This window comes from Trachypithecus francoisi, unplaced genomic scaffold, assembly GCF_009764315.1.
Source record: "Trachypithecus francoisi isolate TF-2019V2 unplaced genomic scaffold, Tfra_2.0 Lachesis_group10, whole genome shotgun sequence".
Classification (NCBI taxonomy): domain Eukaryota; kingdom Metazoa; phylum Chordata; class Mammalia; order Primates; family Cercopithecidae; genus Trachypithecus; species Trachypithecus francoisi.
Genome location: NW_022681455.1, coordinates 106,992,618 through 107,015,304, shown reverse-complemented (window position 1 = coordinate 107,015,304; position 22,687 = coordinate 106,992,618). Strand labels below are relative to the sequence as shown.

Below are 22,687 nucleotides of genomic sequence, written 5' to 3'. Positions count from 1 at the left end.
AATCCCATCCCTATTAAAAATACAAAAATTAGCCAGGTGTGGTGGTGGGCACCTGTAATCCCAGCTACTTGGGGGGCCGAGGCAGGAGAATCGCTTGATCCTGAGAAGTGGAAGTTGCAGTGAGCCAAGATTGCGCCACTGTACTCTAGCCTGGGTGACAGCGAGACTCTGTCTCAAAAACAAAACAAAATGAAAAACAACAACAAAAACCCCTCCGGTAGATCTCCAAAGCCCAACTCCTCTCCTTGTTTATTATGAGCCCCTTGGTTCATCTTTCCTTGGAGGTAGTACAGTCCAGTGCAGGGGTCCCCAACCCCCAGGCCTTGGATCAGTACTGGTCTGTGGTCTGTTAGGAACCTGGCCACACAGCAGGTGGTGAGTGGCAGGCAAGCAAGCATTACCACCTGAGCTCCGCCTCCTGTCGTGATCAGCAGTGCCATTAGATTCTCACAGGAGTGGGAACCCTATTATGAACTGTGCATGAGAGGGATCTAGGTTGCATGCTCCTAATGAAAATCTAAGGTCTGATGGTCTGAGGTGGAAGAGTTTCATCCTGAAACCAAGCCCACCCCCATCCCTCCACCCTGTCTGTGGAAAAATTGTCTTCTACGAAACTGGTCCTTGGTGCCAAAAAGGTTGGGGACTGCTGGTCTCGTGGCTAGGAGCAGTTGTAGCACTTGCTAGCTGTTGACCGCAGATGAGTTGCATCTGTCTCTTTAGCCCTCAGTTTCTTAAACTGAAGGGGGACTGAAGTCAATGGGTGTGATGGGCTGCTGTTTCCCCAGAGGCAGAGCCCCAACCCCTGCCTGAACCCCCCTTGCTCAGACGTGTGGCAGTGCCTACCTTCAGGGACCTGATTTCCTTCCTCCAGGGAAACAGAAGCAGGTTGACAGAGATCAGCTCCAGGAACTCTAGTGCACACACCAGCTCGGGGCCGACTTTTGTGACAGGGCTGACAGGACTGGGACCCCGGCAACAGCAGCCGCCCAGAGCAAGGGCCACTTCCTCTGGCAGACAGAGCCATGGAGGGCCCCCGTTTCCCAGGAGCCGCCTGGCCCTGTGGGTGAGGGCTGCTTTCCTGCAGACATGGAGCCGGCCCTGCCCTGCCCTCTCCTGGTAGTAGCTGATGAGGTCGCCCAGGAGGGTCTCGCCCAGAGCAGCTTCGCCTGGGCCTGGGGATTGGGGCCTGTTCATGGTGGCTCCGAGGGAGCTGGATATGGAGGAGAGAGTCCTGTCCTAGGCTGGGTCCTTGGAGGAATGGATGGGTTCTTCTTCTGTCCTGCTCCACCGCCCAATCCGGAAGCAAAGGAGGAAGTTGTGCTAGCAAAAGATAAAGCTGTGTACAGCCAGGCCCTGCCAGTGCTTGTCACTCTGAAAGGCTGAGATTGCAGGGTGACTGGGCCCCTCCCAGTGGAGCAGGGCCTAGGTCAGGATTTGTGTTTTCCTTGTCTCCCGGCCCCACAAAAAATGAGGGCCAGGCACATTAGCACCAGCATCTTTCCACACCACCATCCCATCCGGATGTCCCCAGAGGCATGCTCTGCTGGTGTGCGGGACAGGCTGGAAGCACCAGGAAGCTGGCAGCCCTCAACCAACCAAGGGCCAGCAGGGTGAGAGTTACTGGATAGAAACCCCAGCTTCCTGCCCCTGGGTGGCCAATTCTTAGGTATGTTTTTTGTAAACCGAAAAGTGTCGGAGGCATATCTCAATCAATTTAGAGGTTTATTTTATTTTATTTTATTTTATTGAAACAGATTCTCGCTTTGTTGCTGAGGCTAGAGTGCAGTGACACGATCTTGGCTCACTGCAACCTCCACCTTCTGGGTTCAAGCGATTCTCCTGCCTCAGCCTCCCTCCCAAGTAGTTGGGACTACATGCGTTTGCCACTATGCCTAGCTAATTTTTGTATCTTTTTTTTTTTTTTGGTAGAGATGGAGTTTCACCATTTTGGCCAGGCTGGTCTTGAACTCCTGACCTCAGATGATCCATCTGCCTCGGCCTCCCAAAGTGCTGGGATTACAGGTGTGAGCCACCTCCCCTGGCCTATTATCTTATACTTTTAAAGGTCAGACCGAGGTCCAAAATCAGTCTCACTGGGCTTGTTCCTTTGGGAGAATTCATTTCCTTGCTTTTTCCAGTTCCTAGAGGCCACCTACATTCCTTGGCTCAGGGCCCCTACCTCCATCTTAAAAGCCAGCAGTGTAGTTTTTTGTTTCTTTCTTTTTATTTTTTGTTTTTTTTTTGAGACGGAGTCTTGCTCTGTCACCCAGGCTGGAGTGCAGTGGCCGGATCTCAGCTCACTGCAAGCTCTGCCTCCCGGGTTTACGCCATTCTCCTGCCTCAGCCTCCGGAGTAGCTGGGACTACAGGCGCCCGCCACCTCGCCCGGCTAGTTTTTTGTATTTTTAGTAGAGACGGGGTTTCACCATGTTAGCCAGGATGGTCTCGATCTCCTGACGTCGTGATCCGCCCGTCTCGGCCTCCCAAAGTGCTGGGATTACAGGCTTGAGCCACCGCGCCCGGCCTATTTTTTGTTTTTTGAGATATGATCTCACTCTGTCACCCAGGCTGGAGTGCAGTGGCACAGTCATAGTTCACTGCAGCCTTGACCTCCTGGGCTCAAACAGTCCTCCTGTCCCAGCCTCCCCTGTAGCTGGGACTACAGGCACACACCATAGCATCTGGCTAATTAAAACAATTTTTTTTTTTTTTTTTTTTTTGTAGTGATAAGGCCTCACTATGTTGCTCAGTCTGTTTTCCAACTCCTGGGCTCAAGCTATCCTCCCACCTTTGCCTCCCAAAGTGCTGGGGTTATAGGTGTGAGCCACCGCACCTGGCCTCCCTGAGTTGTATTATAGAGTATAGTCACCAGGCCAAGGTTCTCTCTTTTTCTCTCATTTTTTGACCCCAGGCAGATTTGTTCCCTGGGGAGAGGCCTGGAATGGCCTTTGTTTTTTTCTTGTTAGTAGCCAAAATTTCACAAATTGGTATACTCTAAGGCCCGCCCCCCCCAACCCTGTCCACACTGGGATTCTTCTGTTGCTTTTGGTTGCTTACTAACTACATTCATTCTGGACATCTTAGTCCTCAGTTCCCCTCATGGGGAACCTGTCATGCCTGTGAACTGCCAGCCACCCTCATCTTTCCCAGGGTGGCTGAGACAGTGAGGGTGAGAACGCTGGGCATGGTGCCTAGAAACACCCCTGCCCTGCCCTCTCGTGCTGGAATCAGCCTTGCTCGTTCCCATTGGATTGCTACAGCCTCCTTGAACTGTTTTGGATTTGGTGTTAATTGCATTGTTCACATTTTCTGGGTCCTTGGGGGAGTGACTGACTTCGTGAGAACCTGCCCTCTCTGCCTGTCACTGTGACTGGCTTTGGGAACAGTGCAGGCAGGGAGGGGAGGTGGAGGCACGGGAGATCTGCAGGGGCTGCTGTGGCCTAAGTGGGCTGATGGGGCATGGGGGTCCTGAGGCCTGGTTCAAGTTCACATAGTGAGCTGATGACAGAAGCAGAGAAACCAGACCTCTGGGTCCCCATACTCAGCCTTCACTCACAGCAGCTCCCAGGTTCCTTGCAGAACTTAGGAGCTCAGAGGCCACAGGGTCTCTGGCTGACTGAGCCTGGGTCATGTGCCCACTCTGCAGAGGGTGAGGAGGAGGACCTGGATGGGGATGCTGGCTGGGCAGAGGGTCTCATGTCTGGAACTCAGCACTTACTGTCATCAAGTCTATGCGTGACTGGCAGGAAGCACCATTTCTCTCATAATTGAGCTGGGAGTTCCTGCTGATTATCTACCCTGTAACCCTCCTGGGCTCTGTGCTGGGCCCACCGCCTGGACAGGAGTCAGCTTGGGCCACAGTTCCAGGCCCCTAGTCTGGGAGGCATGACTCAGGTCCCTGGGGACAGCCCAGGAAGTGAAGGGCTGGAAGGAGGAGGAGGAGAAGAAGCAGGAGCCCATGGTGAGATTGTCCTGGGGAGAAGTCAGTGCCTGGAGTGGAGTCTCAGGCCCAGTTGCATAGATTCATACCTTGGCCTTTTGCCCGAATTTATGTTCCTCTTCAGGAACAAAACTGTAACCATACACTATGGGTGAGTGTATTCCTTGGGAGAGTCTTGTAAGTCCACAAGTCACAGACTGCCCTCGGTGTGGAGCTCGACTGGCTCCCTGCAGCTGGCTGGGGCCTTTCTGGTTCAAGCCCCCTCCCTGCTATGGCAACCATGGGAAAGAGCTGGCACAGACTCAAGATGGTGTCCAGTGAGCCTGGAGCCCTCAGGCCTGTCTGGAGGCTGTTGCTCTTTCCTCCTTTCTTTGCCATGGGCCCTGTTTAGCAACCACTCTCCGCCTGACCCTGCCCCAGCACCTGCCCTCACTCACTGCCCAGATCATTGTCTATCTGTGGCTTGGGGTCATCGCTCAGACTGAGATCTGAGGGGTAGGACCTGGCCCTGTCAAGGGAACATGGCAGAGGCTGCTCATCTGTGTGTCTCCAGTTCTTCCAGCCTCCTCCCCTCTTTTCTTTGCAAAACTCATTCCAAGAGAGACAAATGTGGCTCCTCCTCCTCACCCTCTACAGAGTGGCAGGCAGGGAGGAGAGGTGGAGGCATGGGACATCTGCAGGGACTGCTTTGGTATGACCCAGGCTCAGCCAGCCAGAGACCCTAATTCCGGCTGGGTGCAGTGGCTCACGCCTGTAATCCCAGCACTTTGGGAGGCCAAGGCAGACAGATCACCTGAGGTTAGGAGTTCAAGGCCAGCCTGGCCAACATGGTGAGACCCCGTTTCTACTAAAAATACAAAAATTTAGCCCGGCGCAGTAGCATGTGCCCGTAATCCTAGCTACTCGGGAGGCTGAGGCAGGAGAATTGCTTGAACCTGGGAGATGGAGGTTGCAGTAAGCCGAGATCGTACCACTGCACTCCAGTGTGGGCGACGGGGTGAGACTTCGACTCAAAAACAAACAAACAAACAAACAAATAAATAACAGAGACCTTAATCCCAGCCACAGCCATTCAGAGAGTCAGGGATGAGGACATCATGCTGGTGGGGATGGTCAGTGGTGGCATGACTGAGGTGGGGACGGCAGGGCCTGAGGACCTGCAACCTTGGATTTCTTGGAGACATGTTGGGCTGGCACAACTGGGCTGCCACCCTGGGGGTAAAGATCTGCCCAGCCCCCAAGTCCAGAGATATCCAGTCTAATCTAGGCAGCCATTCCTGGGCTCCAGAGAGTTCCTCTGGCCCCGAGGAGGTGCAATGTGGGGTCAAGCAAAGCAGAGACCAGGACAGAAGATTCACTTCCTCAGACGATGAAACTTACTGTCTCTCCACCACTAATACCCAGAGCCTGTTTGGACATGCAGGTGGGTATTAGCGGATAGGATACCGCTAGTATCAACAGATAGGAACAGTTGAGTGGGAGTGTCAGTGGCACTGGAGTGTGCGACACCAAGTGTGTACATGCACAAGCTCTAAGTGAGAAGGGCACTAGTGTGTGTGCACCAAAGCTGTCTGAGCAAATATCCACAAAACCACAGGAGGTGGAGCTGAGGGGATGCTACATGTGAGTGTGTGCCAGGGGTGTCTCTAGGAACTTGGTGGGAGGGGCCCCAGTGTGTGTATGTGCATGCGGGCTTGGCCAGTGTGACAGCGGATGCTCCCCAAGGTGGCTGTGAAGAGCCTTACTTTGTATCAACCCCCTTTCTGCCCTCTTCTGGGTGATGCCTGTTTCTTGTGTGTGGCAGCAGCTGCTGGAGTGCTGTGCAGAGACCTGGGACCTCGCTATGCCCATACATGGGGACCCAATGATGGCTCTTGTGGACTATCATGATGGTGTCATCGCCAGCAGTGACTCCCCTGCCTGAAGACTTTTTCTGGCCGGAGGAGCTCATTTCGCCTCCACAAGGGGCAGGAATGAACATTCTCCAAGGGGCAGCCTCCAAAAATGTCTGCTGAACATCAGGATACAAACAATCCATGTCTGCCACCCGAGGGCGGGCGTCACTTCAAGGTGCGTTCTACTCTGTCTCTCAGAGTCACCAGTGGGACTGCACTCAGTGGCCTGCAGTGGTGACCTGCTTGGTGACCCCCTCACTGGCTTCCTTGCCTTCCTTGTTTCCTGCCTCACTCCATCTGGTACTCCTGGGATCGCCTCCCTAACCAAACCCTCACACCCACATCCTCATCCCAGGGTCTGGCCCTGATGCTCCTGTCTCCACCGTCCTGTGATGCAGCTTCACCTTCCATCTCCGTGGGCCTCTGATGAGCCCAGGTACCCGGGGTGTTCTCCTTGGCCCCTGGCACAGACAGGAGGCATCTTCTTAGGAATGTGCAAAGGACCTCGAATATGGTGTCCTATGTGACACATAACAGCATAGGGCATGTCGTGGATGGAGGAGCAGGAAAAGCCAAGAGCGTGACAGTCCCAAAGGCCTGTGGGATCCTGAGCCTTTGTGGTGGGAGCTGGGTGTTGGTGTGGGGTGGTTCAGGTTGGTGGCACACATGGCTGGATACCATCACTGTGGAAGTTTCTGCATTCTTTCCCGGGAGGTGGAGCCCCAGAGCACAGAGGTGGCACGGGAGCCATGCCTAGTGGTGTTCAGAACAGAGGAGTGATTACTTTGCATACAGAGAAGGTGATATAAGTGTCAGGCTGTGTCCAGAGAGAGATGCTGGTGGGGCGGGGGTGAGCGGCCACCTAGGACAGCACCAGCTCCGGGATCTGGCTCTGACCCATTCGTGTGCAGGCCACAGTGGTCGGCCGGGCAGGGACTGAGCGAGGGGCCACTTCTCTGCCTCAGAGAGGTGCCCAGGCAGCACTGCGGTGAAGCCACCTGGAGAAGGACAATGGCCTCGTCTTCCTTGAAGACCCTCAGTCCTGGGCAGTGGCTGGTCTGACGAGGGAACCGCCACTGCACACCCATGAAGGGCCCTGCCCATCTACCTGGGGCCTGCAGCTTCGGAGATGGCTCTACTAGCACCACCTGACTGAGGGTACCGGGGTCGGGAGGGGGCCTGGTGGGCTGCGAGGCCCTCCAGGTGGCACCTGAGCCCCCAGAACTGGGTCCCCCACTTTGTAAGTGGCAGGATGGTGATGTTAATGGGTTAAACCTTATGGAACATCTCAAGGGTGGAAGAAAAGCCCAGGACTAAAATGACAGGTTTTGTCTGCAATTATGAGTGTTGGTGGGTAATGTGTTTCAAGGTGATAGAAGGGGGCTTCCTCATTCTTCAGGACCCGACTTGTTCACTTTGAACAGTGGCAGCAGGGAGCCGGCAGGTGGCAGTGTGGGCTCAGAGTCGGGGTGGTGACCGTGTCAGAGCCAGCCTTGGCTTGTGGATGAGCCTGTTTCGCGGTCTTTCCCCCCGCTGCACCCTCCTTCAGGATTGCACCCCACTTTCAAGGCACTTGGGGGTCTAGGACTATATGAATGGACTATTTGAATTTTGGATTGCACCCCACTTTCAAGGCACTTGAAGGGGCCTAGGACTATGTTAGTGGGCTCTATTGGAGTTCTGGTGGGAGGGAAATGTGACAGAGGAAGGGGCCCAGGCTCTGTCCTCCAAGAGATTAATAGCCCAAGCCGTGGTCTTGTGGAGGGCATGGAAAGGAAGAGGGGAGTTCCTGCAGAGGGCGAGACAACAGCTCATTTCAGTCTCATTGCCATTTTCCTCTCTTTCCCGGTAGTACAGACCATCAGAGTGCTACAAACCAACCACTGTTAGAGTGAAACATGTAGTCTCTGAAGTTCCTAGAGTCAGGTCCTGAAGTTGATGGCCCATCCTCGTAACGTTACACCAGCCATATCCCAGAGAAATGATGTCAAGTTTCAGTGAGGTTAAAAAAAAAAGCAACTCCTGTAAGGCACTGACTATCCAAATATTCACATCAACAGGAAAATGACAAGGCTTCAGTGGTGCTTAACGTTGAGAGGTAATGAATGGGTAGGGATTGCTAGCTGGAGGTGTATTTTTATTTTGTTGCTATTTAGTGTTTCCTTTCCTTACAAGTTTCAGAAGGTATAAACCCTACTCGGGAGGCTGAGGTGAGAGGATCGCTTGAGACCAGGAGTTTGAGACTAGCCTGGGCAACATTAGTGAGACCCTGTCTTTATAAAAGTTAAAAATCAAAAATTAGCTGGATGTGGTGGTGCATGCCTGTAGTCCCAGCTGCTTGGAAGGCTGAGGTGGGAGGATCACTTGAGCCCAGGAGTTCAAGGCTACAGTGAGCTATGTTCATACCATTGCACTCCAGCCTAGGCGACTGAGAGAGACCCTGTCTGAAGAGAAAAAAAAGAAAGAAAGAAAGAAAGAAAAAAAACCCTTATGCACTCTCTCAAAGTGTTACTTCTTGCTACATTTTATTGATATGATATATTTATTTTGAACACAGAAAAGATACATTGTTGCTTATTCATTGCCTAGTCCCGGAACAAGGATTCAGCTCCATCCTTCAAACACTGATGAGTAGGTAGGAATTTTTATCCCTTTTTTTCCCCCAGCACTCTCTGGAGTTGCAGAAGCAGGATGTGTTTCTTAAAAGAGTCTCATTCCTGGAGCATTTTAAAGGCTATACAGTACAACAGACAGATATTTTTTGCCTAGAAAACAGTACACCACTAAGGTGGTCAGAACTGCTTGTAAACAAGTCCCCCCGCCACGTGGAGTCTGGGGCTCCAGGAGGCTGCACGCAGGATGCTACAGAACCTCTGGGTGGATTCCTTTCAGCTCCGCACCAGAACAGATTGCCATCCTTGCCACTCCTCTGCTTAAGAAAGAGATTACTAAATCGTCTTAGCCCTTCATTACAGGAACAGAAATGTGGGGAGGCTGGGTTGGGTGCTGTTGTTTAACGATGGGGGACAAGAGGTGGGAGGGAGGCAGAGTGATGGCTGCTGGCGATGCTGGCGGGGACACTCCTCAAAGATGCTTGGCTGCCACCCTCGGTGGGCTGGGTCTTCAGGAACCACTTCCATTACCTGCGTGGTCTTTGATGGAAATCACTGGGGTTTCTCGGTCAAGATCTGAGCCAGCTTTTCTGCGGCCAGGCTGACCCTACAAATCCCCTTCTGTGGCAGCAAGGCCGAGTAGCCTTCTGGTCCTCTTGTGGTGGCAAGGTGGTATTTATGGGGAGTATATCCCCTTCATTTTGTCTCTGCAAACACCCATGTGGGCAAGGCCGGAACACATTCACTCACCATCCCCAGCTATGAGCGGCCACCTAGGAGGACAGCACCAGCTCTGGGATCTGGCTCTGACCCATTCGTGTGCAGGCCACAGTGGTCGGCCGGGCAGGGACTGAGCGAGGGGCCACTTCTCTGCCTCAGAGAGGTGCCCAGGCAGCACTGCAGTGAAGTCACCTGGAGAAGGACAATGGCCTCGTCTTCCTTGAAGACCCTCAGTCCTGGGCAGTGGCTGGTCTGACGAGGGAACCGCCACTGCACACCCATGAAGGGCCCTGCCCATCTACCTGGGGCCTGCAGCTTCGGAGATGGCTCTACTAGCACCACCTGACTGAGGGTACTGGGGTCGGGAGGGGGCCTGGTGGGCTGTGAAGGCCTCCAGGTTGCACCTGAGCCCCCAGACCCGGGTCCCCCACTTTGTAAGTGGCAGGGTGGTGATGTTGTGGCTCATCTGCCCTGGAATCGAGAGATAGGCACAGCGCACAATGGAACCTCACTGGGGCCTGTCCCGCCTCCCAGGAGGACAAGCTGGCCCTGGGGTAGGGGTCAGGGCAGGCAGCTGACCTGGGATGGTCCAGCAGTTTCCAGAGGCAGAATCAGAATTTGGGCACAGCTTGCTGGCAAGGGTAGGGGCAAACGGGCCTGAGAGAGGGAAGAGAAAGTCCAACTTCCTACTTCGCCTCTCTCCCCGCAGCGCTGTCTACAGAGGCACAACCAACAGGCCGGGAGGAGGGACGGGAGGCCAGGAGAGCTCCACATTCTGTGAAACCTTTGCCGGTGGGTTTTGTGTTTGTGGTGGGCCTGTGTGTGCACACACACGTGGAGCATGTCTAGATCTGTGTGGGTACACGGGGTATGTCAGTGTTGATGTCTGTGTGTATACAAGTTTGGTCTGTGTGTGTATGAGTCACCAGTGCATCTCTGTGTGTGTGTGTGTGTGTGTGTGTGTGCATGCCTTTGTGTGCCTAAAGAATGTGGTTCAGCCCATAGGGACCAGCAGGACCCGGCCAGCTGGGTCCCTCACACAATCCTCTCTGGGCCAGAGGCTAAGGCCCGGGTTGGGGTGGGTGAGCCCTGGGAGCCCCTTGGCCCTGGGCCTGGGCCCGGCAGTGGCAGCAGGCCCGATGGGGGGCCGGCTCCACACACAGCCTCATAGGGGGGAAGGGTGTCCATGGAGACCGTGTGGAGGCCACTTTGGGCCGAGGTTCTCTGCTCCTGCTGGTGTCGGCTGGGGCTGTGGCCGCTGCCTGAGTCGGAGGTGCCATCCAGCGAGGGGCAGGAATCAGTCAGAGAGTAGGGTGGCGGTGCGTCCGTGGGGACATACAGCTGAGTGGCCCCTGGCCCCACACACTCCTCGTAGCTACAAGAGAAGAGGCTCCCTCAGTGCCCCACCTAGGCCTTAGGGCTGGGTCTCTCCCAAAGGCCTGGGTGTCTATCTGCAGTGACAAGCTGACCTGGCTGTGGACCAGGGTGGGCCTTGTCCCTGCTGGCTCCAGTGAAACCCTACTACTTCCCTCCACCTCCAGAGGGGGACCTCAGAACCCCTGGGACCTGGATTCGGGACCTGACTCAGCCCTCATGTGCGGTGTGAGCTCAACGTATGAACACTGAGCTGCCCTGGGTCTGTGGTGCCTCGCAAGCCTCGCAGCAGCAGGGACCACTGTCTACGGAGCATCTCCCTGCAGCGCACTGGGTGTGCGGGGGCTGGGTAGGACCAACCTCAGGCTACAAGACACTTTGGTCTCCAGCCACTCCAAAGTTCCCGTTCTCAGTTTAGGAAAGAATCCCCTGGGCCCCTCTGAACCTACAGGTGCAGAGCAAAAAAGCACCCACTGCCCTGGAAAGGACTGGTTGCATCACCCCTGCTGGAGCCCCTGGGGCAGGGGTGAAGGTGGAAGGGCTAGGGGGAGGACACGGGCCATTCATCCAGGGCTGGACGGGTCTCCTAGCAGGGAATGGTGGAGGCTCTGACCCCTTTCCCTCTTCGAGTACGGATGGGTGATCTGCCTGAGGGGGGCTGGCAGGAGGGGGCCAAAGGCCCTCCAGAGAAGAGCTCCCCATGGGGAGGGGACTGCTCGAGCAGCCCTTGAGGGCTGTTTGGACACAGCCACTCCTGGGGGCATGATCACAGGCACAGGGCCCTCCTGGCCACAAGCTCCACCTGTCCCTTTCTCTTCCCACTGCCACTGTCTCTGGGGTCCCCAGGAGCTGAGGGCATAACTCCCTCCTTCTAGCTCCATGACCCCCCACTTCTCTGAGAGGAACCCGTCTTGATCTCTAAGGCCAGTCTCTGCCTTGGTGGCTGCAGATGAGACCACAGAGACCCCGGGCTCAGCCAGACCTTGTTGCCTGGGAGGTCTCAGCAGGTGTGTGTGTTCGTGCGTGTGTGTGTGTTTGGAGGGGGAATCGCCTCTGTCTTCCTAGTCTTGCCCCCACCTTCCCCACCCCTCCCCACCCCTGTCTCATGCCTGCCCAGCCCTCTCCAGGCCCTGAACCCAACCAGCCTGGGGGGAGTTACCTGACCACAATGGAGGCCTGCAGCTGGGGCACCCCCTTGTGCCTGAGGCCAACCCAACGCTCTGCTCTGATTCAGGGAGAAGTCTGCTCCCAGGCACCCCCAGGGCATTTGTGTGCCTCTACCTCCATCAGAAGCAGCCCCACCGGTTCCTGTCCTTTTGATGAGCCTCACTGGGCAGAGGCAGTCTCCTTGGGGTCCAGCTCCTGGTCTGTGGGACCCAGCTGGCCCTTCCCCACACAGGCTAGAGCCACTGACTCCTAGGGGTTGGGGGAGGTGCCTGTGTCCTCAGGCTATGGCCTCAGGAACCGAGGGCTCAGGTCTAACCCTGAGCCACATCCCCAGATACCCACAGTATCTTCCTCTCCAGGAAAACCCAGGAAGCAGGGTTATTTGTCCCTATTTCGTAAACGAAGAAATGGAGCCCTTGAGAGCCACAGTGACATGCCTGAGAGCATCAACCTGGGCGGCGTCCAGGTGGGTCTGACTGGAAAGCCAGGGCAGGGGAAGGGGAGAAGAGGTCAAACCCCACTGTGCCCTCTGTAGTGTGGCACACGCGAGCTCACCTGCCTCTGGGCCTTTGATCATCTGTGCCTTCTGCTGGTCACACCCTCCTCTATATCTCTGAAGGTCCCAGTTCCTCCCAACCCAAGCACCACACACGCTTGACAAAGGCCGATTTCCGGTGTCAGCCCATCCTCCCTGATCCCCTCCCCTCGTCCTCCTCAGCATGGATAGTTTATCACCTGTGGCCTCGACATAGTAACGACACCACTGGCGGGAAGAGCCAGTGCCTTGCTGAGCATTTTACCGGCACTTCCGTGTTATTTTCATGAGTATCCTGTGGGGCAGGTATTATTATTATTATTTGATTATTATTATTATTATTATTTTATTATTATTTTTTGAGATGAAGTCTCGCTCTGTCACCAAGGCTGGAGTGCAGTGGTGCGATCTCAGCTCACAGCAACCTCTGCCTCCCAGGTTCAAGCGATTCTCCTGCCTCAGCCTCCCGAGTAGCTGGGACTACAGGGCCCACCACCATGCCTAATTTTTTGTATTTTTTAGTAGAGACGGGGTTTCACCGTGTTAGCCAGGATGATCTCGATCTTCTGACCTCATGATCTGCCCACCTCAGCCTCCCAAAGTGCTGGGATTACAGGTGTGAACCCCCATGCCCAGCCGGGGCAGGTATTACATGGACATTTCAGCAATGGAGAAGCAGGCACCGCAGGATTAAGTAACTTGCTCATGATCATACAAGAAAGAGTTTCCAGAGCGAGTGCACCTGGGGCCATCAGATGTCGGCATATGGGCTCGTCCCCTCTTTCCCCCCTAGTCCTGGTGTTATTTATAGAAACACAAATGAACTTTTTTTTCCCTAGGGGAAGTTGGTCCCATGACCACTGAAATAGCCAAATACTCTCTGGCCTTCCCTCCCACCTCCAGGGAGACAGCTGGAGGAGCAGATCCCCAGGGAGCTCAGGACAGCTGCCATAGAACCTGCCCTGAAACTGCAAGGGCATTCCTGGCACACCTACTCAGCAGCCTGAGGAGCTGGGCTTGTCTCTTCCTTTCCTAGCACTTCCAGGTGACATCTGCTAAGTCACACTGCCTCAATGGGACCTACTTGGTCAGGAGTGGGGAGGAGATGGCCATGCCCACTGAGCAGCTGTTTTCTGGATTTATACTATGTGGAGAGGTGCCACTCTTTCCCGTGATGGAGTTAGGGGGTCTTTGTGTCCAGGGCCCCATCCTCTAATGCCCCCTTCCCCACATGGCCTCCTTACCCTGGTGGAGAATCTGGGTACAGCTCCCTGAGTACCGTGGCATCCACGTCCCCATCAGAGCTGATGTCCAAGGGTGGGGGCCAGTCCTCCGAGGAACTGCAGGCATAGCGCATCCTGTGGCTTGAGCGGCTGTATGTGTGCCCGTCCGACACTGCAGGGAACAGACCACCGGCCTGGGCCTCAGACCAGCATGCAGGGATGGTCCTCATGGGTCTGTGGGTCTACCTGGGGCCATGAAGGCTCTGATTCCCCACCTGACCACTCCTCTCCTCGCCAATCGCAGCTGCCTTCATCCATCAGTGACAGCTCCAGAATGTGAGTGCCATTGTCGTGTTGGGCATGGGGATACAGAGAGGAAGCAGAGCTGGCCCTGTCCTGGCCAGCTCCCAAGGTGGTGGCAGCCTGCCTTGGGGATAGCCTAGTACTGGGCAGTGTGTCGTGTCCTACTGGGACTGTGGAAGTAGAGGCAGGCCTGACCAGTTGGGAAGTCAGGGAGGGCTTACTGGAGGAGGGGCTGCTACAGTTGAGTCTTGTCTAGGATTTAACCAGGGGAAGAGGGGAAGGCTGGGAGGAGGGAACTGAATAGCTTTCCAAGGAGGGAGATAAGAAAGAAGAGTGTTTTCTGTGGAGTTGGGCTGGGCATGGAAAATGGGGAGGAGAGTAGCAAGGAACGAGGACTGCAGAGAATTCTGGGATCAGCCCTCCCCCACCCCAACCACAATCAATTCCCTTTAGGTATCTTGGGGGAAAAAAGGGGCATCTATGATGAGTCTGGCACCTCCCCACACTGCATTCTCCTCTGCATTTTTTACCATGTATCAGTACATCAAAGGCTCTGAAAAGTCCTGCAGCTAAGAAACACATTTAACTGTGCTTGTCCAGCATTCGACCTCAGAATCTTCCTTTCTTAGACCTAGTAACACTGCTTAGGAAATGCTGCTGGAGCAGAATCCTCTCATTCCACAGCTGAAGTTCCGGGAGGATCAGTGACTTGCTGAAGGACAACGCACAGTGAGTGGTTGGGCCGGAGGGCAGCTAGGTGTCTTGGTTCCTCCTTGCTAAGTTCTCTACAGCCTAGTTTCTGACAGGCGTAGTCCTGGATGGGAACAGTGGGACCTGCAAAGGTGGCTCCTACACGAGGTCTCCCCAGCCCAGGGCTCCCAGGTGCCTCCTCCCCTCTGGGGGCGGGGCTTGACATCAGGGGCGGAGCTATAACCTTTCTCTGCTGTGAGTGGCGCAGTTGCCATCCCCATTCTGCAGACAAGGAAGCTGATGCTCAGGGTCACATACGTGGTGAAGCATGGAGTTGGAATTTATGCAGTCTGTATAAACCCAAAGACTGCTCTTCCCACTCCCCTAAACTCTTTTTCCCACTCTTCATATAATAGTGAGTGGAAGAATCTAGATATGAAACGATATCTACTGGTACAATTCCAGGGTTATATACCGACACCGAGAAAGCTCTCAGAAGAAAATATTCCAAACACGTTGATGGTGGCCCTGTCCAGATGACAGGATCATGACCCTTCTTTCTTTCTTTATATTTCTTTTCTTATATTGTCTATATTTTTAAGGTTTTCTATAATGAACACACATTACTTTTCTACTAGGAGAAATGAAGTCAATAACATGCTGTAAAAAAGGAGCTGAAATGAGATTTGTTTCTCCTGTTCTGGGCATCAGCTGAGAGACAGAATTTTTGGAAGAACTTAGGGAAGAAACTAAGGAAAGACAACAGCACACAGCAACAAGGTGAGGCTAGAAGTTGAACCAGGGCTGCTGGGCTCGGGTGCCAGGCACCCCTTCCCCCCACCAGCCAGCATTGCCAGGGAAGGGTTTTTGGGTTCAGGGGAGGGTTCCACCTGCAGGGCAGCAGGTGTGCCGGTCACACAGGGATCCCTGGGGAAAGTCAGGGCTGCTTCCTGGACCTGAGTGGATTGACTGGTGGGCAGCACTGAGAGCTGTTAGGGCTGAAGCAAACTGCTATCTACCCTTTCTTCTTGGGCTGCTTTTTCTTGGACTTCCCAGAGGGGAGCATCTTGGGAAAACTGAGGCTGCCCTAAGGTGCTCAGACCCCAAACCTGAGACATGCAGCTGGGCAGAGCTCCTGAGAAACAACTGGAAAGAAACCAGCACCCTCCACCCCCATTCGAACTTCCCAAATCCCTTCTTTTCCCTTCTCTCCTGACTTCCCTGTCAGCGCAGACCCAAATAGTCCAGGAATCCGGAAGCCCTGCCTCCCACTTCACTAAGGTGAAACCTCCTCTTTACCCCAATACCTTGGTTCATTGTTTAACATCACTCCAAGTTCACTGCCCCTTGACAGGTTCTGGGAGAGGGAGGAGGAGGAACTGGCACCCATGAGGACCTGCTGTGCTCAATCTCTATGATCTCATCTACCTCACAGCCCACTGTGGGAGGAGAGCAGTGGTTACCCCTTCCACCAGATGAAGGGACCAAGAGTGAAGTCACTTGCTCTAAACCTGCAGCAAGTGACAGAGATAGAGTCAGCCACCAGATCTCTCTTAAAGCTCAAAATGGAACAGAATTACAGAATTTTCTTTTTCTTTTTCTTTTCTTTTTTTTTTTTGAGACGGAGTCTCGCTCTGTCGCCCGGGCTGGAGTGCAGTGGCTGGATCTCAGCTCACTGCAAGCTCCGCCTCCCGGGTTCACGCCATTCTCCTGCCTCAGCCTCCTGAGTAGCTGGGACTACAGGCGCCGCCACCTCGCCCGGCTAGTTTTTAGTAGAGACGGGGTTTCACCGTGTTAGCCAGGGTGGTCTCGATCTCCTGACCTCGTGATCCGCCTGTCTCGGCCTCCTAAAGTGCTGGGATTACAGGCTTGAGCCACCGCGCCCGGCCGAATTTTCTTTTTCTTTCTTTCCTTCTCTCTTCTTTCTTTCTTTTCTTCTCTTTCTTTTTCTTCTCTCTCTCTCTTTCTTTCCTGTCTTTTCTTTCCTGTCTTTCATCTTTCTTTTTTCTTTCTTTCTTTCTTCCTTCCTTCTTCCTTCCTTCCTTCCTTTTTCTTTCTCTCTCTCTCTTTCTTTCCTGTCTTTTCTTTCCTGTCTTTCATCTTTCTTTTTTCTTTCTTCTTTCTTTTCTTCTTTCTTTCTTTCTTTCTTTTCTTCTCTTTCTTTTTCTTCTCTCTTTATTTCTCCCTCCTTCCTCCCTCCTTCTTTCCCTCCCTCCCTCCCTCTTTCTTCTTCCTGCCCCACTCATTCTCAAACATTTGTGACTCCTCTCTCTGTCTAGCTAGACTACAGAAAGGTTCTGTAGGCAGGCAGAGGGCCAGCTCTGTCCTGAGGGCAATGGGGAGCCATTGAAAAGTGGTCACAGTCCTGTCACTTTGGTCGCCTTGTGGAGAATGCCTTAGAGGTGCCAGGCTGGTGGCTGGCAGGCAGGGACAGCTGTCATTAGTGCAGTGACCTGGGAGCAGGTTTTCTTGGAGAAAAAGAGATGATGAAAATAGCTCACATTTATTGAGCATGTATATACCCATTAGCCAGGTGCTGTGCTAATTTAGTCCTCACAATAACTTTTTGAGGTGGATCCTCCGGTACCAGTTTTATAGACAACTCGCCTGAGGCACAGAGAGTTTTGGTAACGTTCCTGAGGATGCGCATAGGAAGTAGGAAATCAGGCCTCTGTGGACACCTGGAGCTTGAGGTGCCTGTGGGGCTTCACGGGGTGATGTCCAGGGGACTTCTGGGCATGCAGTTCTGGAGCTGACCTGAGAGCTGGAGCCAGGTAAGGGAGGATGATGGATGGTGGATGAGGTGGAGCAGGGAGTGGGTGTAGAGAGAGGAGCAGGACCAAGGTGTGGGATCTGAGGGACCTTTACCTATAAAGGGACAGAGGAGAGGAATCCATAGCCAGAGGGGTGGGAGAGAGGCCAAGAGGGCTTCAGTCACCAGAGCTAGGGGGCTGTGGTGTGTCTGACAGGTGGAAGGGGCCCAGTGCCAAAGGTTGGGGCTTGCTGGTGCACTGCCCCTCCCTTTTTAAATTTTTTTTTTTTTTTTTTTTTTTTTTTTTTTTTAAGAGACAGGGTCTTGCTCTGTTGCTCAGGCTGGAGTGCAGTGGTGTGATCATAGCTCGCTGCAGCCTCAAACTCCTGAGCTCAAGCCATTCTCCCACCTTGGCCTTCCAAAGTGCTGGGATTACAGGTGTTAGGCACCATGCCTGGTGGTGCTGCTTTCATGTCCTCCCACAGCTGCTCAGTGTGTTTCCCTCTTCCCTGACATCCTCCCAAGGCTCCCAGCAGCCCCTGCGCACCCTCCAGAAGGCCAGGGGAAGGTGGGGGCAACAGCACCTCTGGGCTTCCTGCCGAGGCCCCGGGAGGTGCCAAAGTTGGAGCCGAGAGCAGAAGTGGGGCAGGGAGGCCAGAACCCCACAGGGGTCACCACTACAGCAGGCTACAGCAGGGAAGCCAAGGCCTGATCCTGCTTGGCAGAGCTGTGACCTCGGTCATCCCACGCACTCCAGGGACAGAGCTGAGGCCTCGTTCATTGGCACCAGTCCCGAGGCCACCATAGGCTACAGAGGGGCTGGCCCACCCCCAGGCACATCTCTTTCCTCTGCGCCAAGGCCAACGCCTCACCCCTCTCAGCTTGGGAACTACTGTGGGCTCCTAGCATGCGCTCCAAGATAAGTCATTGGACAAGTTGCTTCTTTGTGCCTCAGTTTCCCAGTCTTAATTTTTTTCTTATTTCTTTAGAGACAGGGTCTCTCTCTGCTGTCATCCAGGCTGGCATGAAGTGGTGAGATCATAGCTCACTGAAGCCGTGATCGGGGCTCAAGGGAGCCTCCCGACTCAGCCTCCTGAGTAGCTGGGACTACAGGCATGTGCCACCACACCTGGATAATTTTTATATATTTTTTTGTAGAGATGGGGTCTTGCTGTGCTGCCCAGGCTGGTCTCAAACTCCTGATCTGAAGTGATCCTCCCACCTCGGCCTCCCAAAGTGTTGAAATTACAGGTGTGAGCCATGGCACCCAGCCCAGTTTCCTATTCTTTATTTATTTTTTATTTTTTGAGACAGAGTCTCGCTCTGTCACCCAGGCTAGAGTGCAGTGGCATGGTCTCTGCTCACTGTAACCTATGCCTCCCAGGTTCAAGTGATTCTTGTGCCTCAGCCTCCCGAGTAGCTGGGATTAGAGGCATGTGCCACCATGCCTGGCTAATTTTTGTATTTTTAGTAGAGACAAGGTTTTGCCATGTTGGCCAGGCTGGTCTTGAACTCCTGACCTATCCATCTGCCTCAGCCTCCCAAAGTGCTAGGATTACAGGCATGAGCCACCGCATCTGACTAGTTTCCTAGTCTTTAAAGGGGGCCACTACATCTTTTGCCTTGAGGATAAAATATGGTGGCTCCTACCTTGCCCATGGAGCGCTTCCTCCAGGCCCAAGCCTGGGAGTCACCTGCGGGCCCTGCTCTTATGGATGCAGCACAATCACCCCGTGACTGAGACACTGAGGCAGGCATGAGTGCAATGCTGAGGAGGTACAGGGGAGGGGGACACCCATTCAACTCTGCCTGGTAGGTGTGAGGAGAGGCCAGACAAACTCCCATAAGGAGGCAGCCTTTGAGTGGGGCCTGGAAGACTTTTTTCGGTTGGAGAAGCCCAGGGAATGGCAGTCAGGGCAGAGAGAAGAGCCCAGGGAGAGGGCAGAGGCTGGAAGGAGCATGGACAGGACACTGGAGAGGAGTGGGAGGAGCTGGGCAAGGGCCAGGCTGTGCAAAGGGCAGGCGGCAGGATGACCATCCTGGGTCTGCCCGACACCTTCCAGGACTGGGGGTCCTGGGTTTCTCTTGGCGGGGATGGGCATGCTCTGGGCAGGAGCCTGGACTCTCCAGGCTCAGGCTGGTGATGCGGGGGTGGGACTGGCCCATCCTGGCCTGGGAGTGCTCCTGGCTTGTCTCCTTGGGGAGTCCCTGGCTTCTGGGGAGTCCCTGACTTGCGGAGACTGGGTGGGCTGAGTTTTCCACGTCTGAGTTTTCGACGTCTGTTTTATTCATGCTGAACTTTCTCTTGGATCCTCATTATTGGACAGTGAGAACAGTCCACTAGCCTGCTGTGTCTTTCCTCAACTGTGGCCACTTGTCCCGACTTATCCTGGGATGTCCCTCTGTGTCTTACATAAGGTCCAGCCTCCTGCTCTTCTGGTTCTCCTAACAGCTTTCCCAGGGGAGCAACATCCAGGTCTGAGTGACACCCACTGTGGCCATGTACGTGTCTGCCGGACACTGCCTTGAGCCCATGGGGTGGCTCCCAGGGGTGTCTCCCTGACACTTCCACCTCCAGGCAGTGCTATGCAGCCGGCAGCCTGTGGGTGCCAGGTCAGGCTGCCTGGGCTCAAGTCTGGGATCCACTACTCGCTGGCTGGGTGATCCCACCCTATTACTTAACCACTCCAGCCTGAACTTTCTGATCTGTCAACTGGAATGATGATAAAAGGTAGGACTTTTATCATCTCACTAGGACTATGGTGAGGATTTTGCATAGTGAGATTATGCACAAACAGCGCCAGCCGCCCAGCAAGCACTCCTTACTTATTGGCCGTTACTACCAGGCTCCTGTTCACCAACTCCAGCTACCCCTTCGTCCCCTCCTTAACCAGTTAACTCTGTGATAAAGGACAGGAAATACCCCAAACCTGGCTAATCAGGGTGTGTCTGCGAGGCGGAGGAGGGGCTCCAAAGGCCAGGGCTGATCAGATCCAATTCAATCTATTTTAAAACTGTTTCCGATCTTTCTTTTCCCCAAGCTCTTCCTGCCTTGGAGGGCGAAATGCCTCAGGTCTGGCCATGGCCCTGGCTCCCAGGAGGTTGGCATCACTTCACCCCGCAGTGGGAAGGGGGCTTATTGCTGTTCAGCATCTCCAAGGTCCTGCTTTTCTTTTCCCTATCTGGTGGTAGCCTTGGGCCTAGGCAGAAGCCCCTGATTTGGGAAGGAAGAGTCTGACTTTTTCCTGCCATTGAAAATTGAGAATGGAATGCAATTGAATTTTTTCCTGCTGCCTTCGACAGCTGGCCCCTTCCAGGAGTGACACAGTCAGGTGGCTGCGTTCTGTAAAAAGTTCAGGCATTCTGGCCACATGCACAGATTTGGGACTGGTCAGCCAAGAATGAGCCACCAACTCTGTTGAAGGGTGATCCCAACAACTGGGAGACCCTCAGATCAGTTCTATTTGCACTCTGCTGGCCCTCACCAGGGATAGTTTCATTCACTCATCATTCATTCCATCAGTTCATCCATTCACTTATTCATATATTCACCCCCATCAACCCATCCCACTGCCCACCTATTTATCTTTCCATCCCTCCACTCAGCCCTCCCCTCCATCCCTCCACTCAGGCATAACACTCAATCCACCCATCTATCCATCCCTCCATGGTGGTCCATCCCTCCATTTTCTCATTCATCCATCCTTTCATCTACCCATTTATCCATTCATACTCTCCACCCATCCATCTCTCCACCCATCCATCTCTCCACTCATCCACTGACTCTTCCACTCAACCTCCATCTATCCATTGCCTCACCCCTCACCCATCCATTTCCCTATGAGTCCTTCTCCCTTCTCACCCATCCATTCCTCTCTTTATTCATCCACTCATCTCTCCATCCATCCATCCATCCATCCATCCATCCATCCAGGCACCAGCTGGACCAGCCCTTGGTGCAGCCTGGACCAACAGTGGCAGGGGAGGAGTGATACACTCTCCCTCTGACCTTCAGCCTCACTCTGAGTTTCTTTTTTTTTTTGAGACGAAGTTTCGCTCTGTCACCCAGGCTGGAGTGCAGTGGCACAATCTTGGCTCACTGCAAGCTCTGCTTCCCAGGTTCACGCCAATCTCCTGCCTCAGCCTCCCGAGTAGCTGGGACTATAGGCGCCCGCCACCTCGCCCGGCTAGTTTTTTGTATTTTTAGTAGAGACGGGGTTTCACCATGTTAGCCAGGTTGGTCTCGATCTCCTGACCTCATGATCCACCCGCCTTGGCCTCCCAAAGTGCTGGGATTACAGGTGTGAGCCACTGCGCCCGGCCTGAGTTTCTCTCTTAGCAGTCAACTGGGCCTCTCATGCCACTGAGAACATTATGGTGGGCACCTGTGAGCTCTTCCTGATCGCCCAAGACTTCTAGGATGATTTCCCGACCACCCTGCTCCACCCAGGGCAGAGTTGCCAACTCCTTGATGCCTCGTGGGTTGCAATTGCAATCAGATGAGGTCCCAGGGCCCCAGGGTGGGCAGCAGCTCACCGTAGCCGTGCTCGTACTCTCGGTGTCGACGCCGGCGGTGGTGATGGTGGTGGTGGTGGTGGTGGTGGCGGTGGCGGTGGCGGTGCCGCTGAAGCCGGGCCTGCCTGTCCCTGCGGATGCTGCCCACGATGATGGTGATGCAGGAGAGGATGATGACCACACCTATGACGGCACTCGCCACCAGCACGGGGGACACGAGCAGATGGCTGTGCTCTGAGCTCTCTGAGAATGTGGGGTAGAAGTAGTTGGTGCGGTTGTATCGTGCTACTGTGGACAGAGAGAGAGGACACTGAGCTGGAGCCCAGGCCTGCCACACCCCTTCCTCCTCTACCCCTGCTGCCCTGTGAGCTGTTGCTCCCTAAATAAATGGAGGGGGGTCTGGGCTCAGGCCCACAGACTATCCTGTCTGCTCTTAGGAGGGAGAAGGAGAGCAGCACCTCACTCTGCTGCCTACAGGAGCCTCTGGTAGTGAGGGCTGACTGTCCCTCCTCTCCTCTGAAGCCTCTGCCCACAAGCTGAACTACCTCACAGATAGGAAAAGGGAAGCTCAGAGAGGGCAGTGGACTTGCCCAAGGTCACACAGCAAATTAGTGGTAGAGCTGAGGCTTGAATCCAAGACTCTTAGAGCTAGACAAATTGAAAGGTCAACATGATTTTACCAATGTCTTAGGAAGCAGTGGAGGATGTATAGGGGGACAGAGTATGAGGAACGATTCCGCTGGCTTCAGGCAGGCCTGGGGCTGTGGGCCAAAATTCACCCAGTTGTGTCAGGAGATTGGATCAGATGAGAGAAGGTTTCCCAGAAGAGGGAAGGCCAAGGTGATCTTGGAGGGTGAGGATGAGTTAGCTCAGGGAAGGCAGGGAGAGGCATTCCAGGCAGGACAAAGGCACAGAGGGGTGGAGGGGACTTCCAGGGAGGATGTGGTGTGGTGGGAGCAAGG

At 54.3% G+C, this 22,687-nt stretch overlaps 1 protein-coding gene, 1 long non-coding RNA gene and 1 pseudogene across 4 annotated transcripts in view; 2 read left to right on the top strand and 1 right to left on the bottom strand.

The window, feature by feature from the left end:
* BEAN1 (brain expressed associated with NEDD4 1) overlaps nt 1-22,687 on the bottom strand; it is a 73,490-nt gene that overhangs the window by 3,179 nt on the left and 47,624 nt on the right. Inside the window, exons 3-5 of one of the 3 annotated variants that reach the window (XM_033218678.1) lie at nt 21,747-22,013; nt 13,487-13,637; nt 8,241-8,274 (exon numbers count right to left, since the gene is read on the bottom strand). In XM_033218678.1, the coding sequence (XP_033074569.1) occupies nt 8,241-8,274; nt 13,487-13,637; nt 21,747-22,013 (452 nt within the window). Of the gene's footprint in view, nt 1-843; nt 1,331-8,240; nt 8,275-8,325; nt 10,542-13,486; nt 13,638-21,746; nt 22,014-22,687 lie in introns of those variants that run through there. The other 2 variants (XM_033218677.1, XM_033218676.1) reach the window with 2 other exon arrangements.
* Nucleotides 5,034-8,128, top strand: LOC117087904 (annotated as a pseudogene).
* Nucleotides 9,877-14,385, top strand: LOC117087907. Its single transcript, XR_004438943.1, has 6 exons — nt 9,877-9,958; nt 11,416-11,547; nt 12,067-12,173; nt 13,146-13,287; nt 13,644-13,801; nt 14,309-14,385. It is a non-coding gene; the product is annotated as an uncharacterized LOC117087907 (long non-coding RNA).